This window comes from Micrasema longulum, unplaced genomic scaffold, assembly GCF_059751315.1.
Source record: "Micrasema longulum isolate JH-2025_06_02 unplaced genomic scaffold, ASM5975131v1 h1tg002467l, whole genome shotgun sequence".
Lineage (NCBI taxonomy): Eukaryota > Metazoa > Arthropoda > Insecta > Trichoptera > Brachycentridae > Micrasema > Micrasema longulum.
In genome coordinates, this window is record NW_028279611.1 from 152,728 (window position 1) to 160,174 (window position 7,447).

A 7,447-nucleotide genomic window follows, 5' to 3' on the forward strand; every position below is an offset into this window, starting at 1 on the left:
TTTTTGTTAGCTTTTATAAACATAAATATTCGTACCAATTTTTTTTTTTATCTGTCTATGTTTAGATGTACGGGTATACTAGACAACAATATCTTTAAATCCTTCTCCTGTAAAATCGCGTTTTGTAGGTTACAATATTATGCACAGTTGTCGATATAAAACAAGCGTTTTGGAGCAAAATAGGATAAACTGGAGAAAAATAATGTATTCAATAAAAAGTCATATTGTAGTATAAAGTATTTATTACTAAAATCATAAAATTTTTGGCACTGCAATAAAATCTAAGACCATTAAAGGAAGAAACTAAAAAACTAATAAAGTACGTTCACAAATAATTAAATAATTAAGTAGATTTCATGCAATAACAGGCACTTGATAGAACCTAAATATATTTATATAAATGTGATTCACTATTTTTAAAGACTATTATATTAATAATAAAATTTTATAAAAATCTCATAATTTGTTCAATTATTGTAAAGCAGCTTGTCCGTATATATGGATGATATATTTTTCAATTACACATTACAAAAAATACACACAATTATTTATACATATTTGGTATTTGGCAAGAACCAAAAAAGAGAGTATAATTTTGATCATAAGCGTATTGATTAATAATTATGGTTTAATATTATTTATTACAGGATAATTAATAACATGAGAATTTATATTAAGAGATTACATGTTTGTGTAAAATTGATATAAAAAGGAACTATAAAGTACAGGTGCAAAAAATACATAGATATTAACAGATCTGTTTATTACTTACAAAAATATTTTTTATCTATGTGAAGGATTATCAAAAAAACACATTAAAAAAATACATACATGGTATTATGTACAATCACAATAATAAAAGACTTAACAGAATTAAACTATATGAAGGACACAAACAGGAATGAAAGGAAAGAAAGGTTTTACAGTACTTGTAATTGGTTGTAAACTGACAACAGATTATGTTTGAAGTGATAATTTATACACGTAGTAAATACCATCGTGATGATAAGTGCTTTCATATGTATCAATAAGATGGAGTTTATGAAATATTAAACATATTTTTTATCATCAGTTATGCATCTTTAATTTTTTATCTGCATTTGATGGTCAAACTCATTAAATTATTATTTTTAATATTAAGTTGCAAAGAGGAATAAATTAATTATTCCTAGTTTGTTCTACGTGAGAAATCTTAACATTTCCAAATATGCCGTTAGCCAAAATGAAATATGTTAAAAAATTCAGCATAGACATTTTTTGTGGCACTTCATATGTGGCCCAGTTAATTTGAATTAAGCACCGACATAACAAAGTTCAAGAAACCATATTTTCTTCAAAATTTCAAATCTGCACAATTTTTCTCTTATCTTTACACAAAACAAGCTAAGATACAAAACCTACTCAAGGCACCTTTATTCAGAGCATTCAACTTAGACTAGACCTTATTATGCAATGATCAATTTGCGTTTAAACTGACAATGATCAAAACTACTTATTTGATATTAGTAAAGCCTTACATTATCATAAAAAAGAAAACACTTAATGAAATTTTGACAGAAGGTAATTTAATTACACAAATTCAAGTTCCTCGGTTAATTATAATAGACGAAATGGCAACATAATTTGTTCTTTAAAACTAATGTGCAAATGTTGAAGTAAATACAGTTGGTAGGGAAAGTGACAATAGACAACTTTCTAAGGAGAAAATACATCTTTTGATATCTTTGTACTTTACCCATATTTTGGAATATTTTAACTTAGTTCCTAAATACAAATATAAAGCTGATTCAGCGATAGTATGCAGTGACATAGCAGGGTTGGTTGTTACGATAAGGAACTGTATATTAGATCTCGTTTATTTATAAAAATTATAAAAATGTAATATAGCAGATTATCATCATTGCTTAACATTGTCTGACACGCAGATAAAAATAATAACTAAAATTCGTCATGACGCGCAAGCGCTTCTCCAAAGTCCGTCGCTTGGGACCCGACAAACAAATCATACTTTCCGAGGATTTCCGTTTTGGTAAGTTTTTCATCTGCGTCTGTATCAGCTTCGAAGATCAAATGTCTGGCTTCAGCTTCAGCGTGATCGAAATCTGGAGGAACTATCCACGTCTTCACTTCATCACTGTCCATTATTCCATCCTTATTTGTGTCACTGAGTAATCAAAAACAAATCAAGCATTAATTTGTGGATACTAAGAGATTGTTCTAAAAAATTTTCCTTAGATGATAAAGTTATAAAGTCAAAACAGGATTATCATATACTCATATATATATTCAACTATACTACACAATGGTGTAGGTGCGTAGATTTTTAGTACTACACAAATCAACTCAAAGAACATTCCATGTATTTTTGTCTCCAACAAGATGCATTTTGGATATTTTTGTAAAATTTGTAGCTGAATTTTTTTACATGTTTTACACAAAATAATATGTAGAGCCATAATCAGCAGAACAACGCAAGTGACAAATAGTGAATTGAATTGTACAGGAGGTTTTTTTTCATTTTTGTTCCATACATATTTTTTTTAATAATTCGGTAAATGGGATTTATAATGGTTGGTTACTGCCAATACTGAAATGACAGCCAAATTGTTGAAATACCTTCCGCTTTTAAGATAATGGCGGTAACGTACAAGCTAGCGTAACCGCCAACATTTTCATTGGTTACATTGTTTCACTTAGCTTAAAAATAATATGTCAACATATTTTTATTTTTTTTAAGAGTGGAATGATGCGGAGTAATACATAGAAAACTATAATTGGCCTATAATTTTGGTTTATTCGTAAATACTGTATTTTTTTGTTATAATTGCTGTTGTTTTCTTTTAATAAATAAAAATAAATATCCTTAAATGTGCCAGGTGAATTTTATAGAGCTATGATGTATTTAACACTTGTGCGGGGGGCAATAAGGAACACGTTTCCTTTAAAAAACGCAATTAGCCAAAAATGACGCTTATGTTGTTCTGCCAATTATGGCTTGATGTAATCAAAAATATTTCAAATAAGAGCCATGAAAACACATTTTCTTTTGACTTGCACAAAGAAGAAATAGATATTATAAAAGTATAATATCTTCTAGAAAAAAAAAAAATATTAAAAGAACAACAGAAAAACTCAAAACTCAATGAAAGTTATGGCGTAAAATGTAAATGCAACCTTTTAAACTACAATTATTATAATACCCAGGGCCTTACTCATAAACTTGGCATAAAGTTAAACTTAAGTATAGTGGTACAATTTGGATGGGAATAGAATCCTTATTCTACTACAATAATATTAATTATAATATTCGGATGGGAATACCATCCTTATTATAGTGGTAGAATAAGGATGGTAGGCGTAACTTTACGCCGAGTAGTAAGGCTCAATATGTAATAATATTTATAGTTCTTCATTACACATAACTTCAATAAACTTGATAATTGTAATGTCAATTGTGATGAATAAAACATACCGGAACTCTGTAAAGTGCTCTCGTTCATTCTTGACCCATTCCGGTTCATCCTCGCCTTCTTCATCGGGTCTATACATGTCTCCAATATATTCCTGAAGTGAAATCTGACCGTCCTATTAGGAAACAAAACACCTTAATTAATAAACTTCAATTCTGCGAGTTTTCATATTTTGAGGAGACTTATCTTGTCTACCGGTTTCGAGACGTACCTGTCTCTTGGTCAGGATACTAATTACACTAACACGCAAATCTCTCTATAAACCTTCACCGTTAGTGACCACCAGTAGTTGCAACTACTATGGTGAAGGTGTATAGTGGGATATGCATGTTGGTGTAATTAGTCCTAACAAAGAGACAAGTATGTCTCGAAACCGATAGACAGAAAAGTCGGTAAGTGGCTATATACAAATATTTATCAAAATGTTTGACCACAAAATTAACGCTTTATATATTAATAACAAAAGTTATTATCATCAACATACCACTTCCCACACCCAATGGTGCATAGGGCACTGCATAAGTAAATGAAATGTCTATCACAAGGCAAAATGATCAGTCTTATATTTCATATGCCAGACTAGGACAGTGAAGCATCGCCATGTAAACCAAAATTTCACGTCGACCTTGTCAGGAATCGAACCTAGAGCTTCAAGCATGTCGGGTGAAGGCAGCAACAGCCACACCACAAAATGGACTTATCTCCACTCGCTTTTCTTTCTCAGGGTATTTAGTTACAGACATAGATATATATTATACCTTATTTTTATCAATATCTTCCATAGTCTCCAATACTACAATATCCCTCATCAGCGGATGTTCCTCGGGGTGCAAGAATGCCTTAAACTCCTCACGATTCAAAGCATCGTTTTCGTCAGTATCTGCAATGGATACATAATTTCATTACTCAATCAATTTGCTTATATAATATTTATTATTTACATAACAATACAAGCTTTACAAACCAGCATAAGTCCAGCGTCTCCTGTCTCGTCGGAGCATGGCTTGGTATGAAAATCCTTCTCCCCCTTCATTTGATAATTCTTTCTCATTCATTTCATCCATAAAGCCATACACAGCTTTTTTATATACCTAAAAAAACAATAAACAAAAAATCATAATGTTATTTACAAATATATGAAATCATGCAAAATTCAATCAACACATTTAGAGTGCTTGTACAAAAATAAACGAGACCCACAATACCTCAGCACATTGTAAATTTCATTATTAACATAAAGAAACTAGTGTTTATTAATTAGCATAAAGAATATAATCTAAAATTACTAGTACGCATTCATTCATTTCATTTCAGTCTCGACACAAATTTGAGTCTTGATACTGAGACAAGACTCAGAGACTAAGTCTTCAAATTTTGAGACTATTTGATACTTATGATAATTCGTATAAAAAAAGTGCATGTAGTTAAATAAATCACATTGTAGCATATCAAATGAATACAAAACATCATAACCAACTATTCCCATATCACCAAACATAGATCACAATAGCCTACCTAAAACAACATAACAGAAAAATCTTCTTAAATCAACAACTAGTGAAGGGTGAAGTCGGCCAGTAGTCATCGCGACAAAATATGTGCAGCTTTAACATACATCCGAGCAGTGCTGCACTGATACAGTCTAAGTCTAATTAAAAAATGACATATTGGACTAGGCGAGTGTGTTTTTTACTTTGGATTCTTAGTGTTGCCCGTTTTACAAGGCATCGGGTTTTCAATGGAAGTCTGCTGCTGACTGTTCATCGGTAGTTTATGTCAGAACTACGGGACGCAAACCTGACTTGGAAGTATGCACAGAAGCTAGCAGCCGACAGAGATGCCCAGAGGCTCTTTGTGAACACCATATGCTCCAACTAAGGAGCGGACACGGAATGGTGATGTATTCAAATTAAGGTGATGATAAGTCATTATAAAAAGTATTGGCTTCTTCTGTAGTTTAAAAAATACTCACAGATTCAAAAGCTATTCTTACTCAAATGAAAGACATAAACCCTACAATACATCACATACAAATAATATAATCACTAGATCCTCAACACAAAGACAACTTAAACAAATACAAACTAATACCACTTTCGGACAAGGGGATTTTGAGTATTATTCAATTAAAATCTATAGCTAGGTAGAAGAAAAATGGATTGTCTTATTCTCTTAAACCAATATTGAAACAACTGCTCCACAAATGTATAGCTTATGTTATGTTTTTGTTGTTTCATTATGCGATTTGTAATATAAATAATATAGATGTACATAAATTAATTATAAACATAAATACGTAGTGTTCAAAACTGCCTGAACTTTTTGTATATCTCTGTTTGTTAAGTCTTCTTTGTTTTTTCTCAAATGTAAAATATTTTTTAAAAAGTATAATGTTAAGTGTCCTCGGCACGGATAATCCCAGTGAGGTCACATTATTTTTATTATTAATCATAGTTTATAGTGGAAAAAAGTATGAATAAATAAATCAAATAAATCAGGCATGGAGGTTTTGAGTTCAAGTCACAGTGAGATGACAATAGTAAATTTTAGATAGAATTTATTAAATTTATGAAGATATTCAAGTTATTAGATGCAATGTGTACTAGCTACATATCACCGGGAAGGGAGTTAAATGTGATTTTACTCAAGCCTGGGAGCTGTGCGCTACAATTCACCACTGTAGTTGGGTCCCTAAAAATGACATAGTAATAATTCCATACCTCCCAAAGGATGGTGTCCTTGTTATCAGGATTGTGCTGCCTCCACTGGCGGTCTACATCATCATCAATATACCGACTCTGTGTATACCGGATCCAGTCTTGCAACTCCACCATCGTCACAAAACCATCGCCATCTTTGTCAATTTTATCCACTATTAACCTGCAAATAATGGCAATCATAAAGTTTCGCATTTATTGAATAAATTGTCTATCTTTTATGTATGTATATATATGTGTATGTATATATGTTTATGTGTATATATATATATATATATATATATATGTATCAATATGTGTATATGAGTAAGTTTATATTTTATTTTATTTATCTGTTCTTTCTATTAACTTGATAATTATTTTAATGCATTAAAATGTAATTACCTAGCTTGGAACGGGTATGTACCCTTCTTAGCTGGGCAAAGTGAACAAAAAATTGTATATATGATAAAATGTATAAATAAATAAATAAAAATAAAACATCATGATTACATTTAAGATATTCTTTCAACAGAGATGAAGCTGTTGAGAATATTGAAGTCTAGGCGTTTACAGAGCTTATGATCCATCATCTGCTAGGTTAAGTGGTCAATTTACACACTGTTGACTTCCATATTCACGTGTCATTTTTTAAATTTTTCTATATGCAAATGTTTTGAATATTACATTCACATGCGTGTTGGCCCACTATAGAAAATAAAAGCATGGAGAAAACTAGCGACACCTATTGTTGGAAAGGGTTGAGTTTTTTTATAAAGGCCAGATACTTTTATACAGGATAGGTTTCCAAGCTAGACAACGGCAAGGCTTTTACCTTCAGATTTTTTTTTTATCAACCTGACGTATTTAAACCAGATGATTTTTATTACTTTGGGTATATACAAATATTTGTAGACAAATTATGTATTTTTGCTTACGGAATAGATCAGTAGTCAAATGGCAGAAGGGACCATCTGTAATTTTGAAATATGTTCAGGAGAGGAAATAAGACTCAATTTCAAAACTTTAATTCATAAACTAAAATATTTTACTGTTACTTTCCAATAATAAATTACCATTTTAAAGCATACTTTTTTTTATTATTTGTATTAACTGAAATATTTATTAAAACTTTCGAAAACTAAAAAGCTGAAAAATTACAGACGGTTCCTTCTTCCACTGTTATATTAGATATTTTTTCAACAGAGATAAAGCTGTTGAGAACCCAGCCGATGACAGATCATAAACTCTGTAAATTCCCAGACTCATATTCTCAACACA

General features: G+C 30.8%; 1 protein-coding gene across 1 annotated transcript; it reads right to left on the bottom strand.

The window, feature by feature from the left end:
• Positions 1-1,543: 1,543 nt before the first annotated feature.
• Positions 1,544-6,385, bottom strand: scf (Calumenin B scf). The gene is made up of 5 exons (XM_088240475.1): positions 6,191-6,385; positions 4,435-4,561; positions 4,229-4,350; positions 3,473-3,585; positions 1,544-2,164 (listed from the first exon to the last, which is right to left on the bottom strand). The coding sequence occupies exons 1-5, from the start codon at positions 6,380-6,382 to the stop codon at positions 1,939-1,941; spliced, it is 780 nt and encodes a 259-aa protein (XP_088096601.1). The 5' UTR covers positions 6,383-6,385; the 3' UTR covers positions 1,544-1,938.
• Between the last annotated feature and the right edge of the window lie 1,062 nt (positions 6,386-7,447).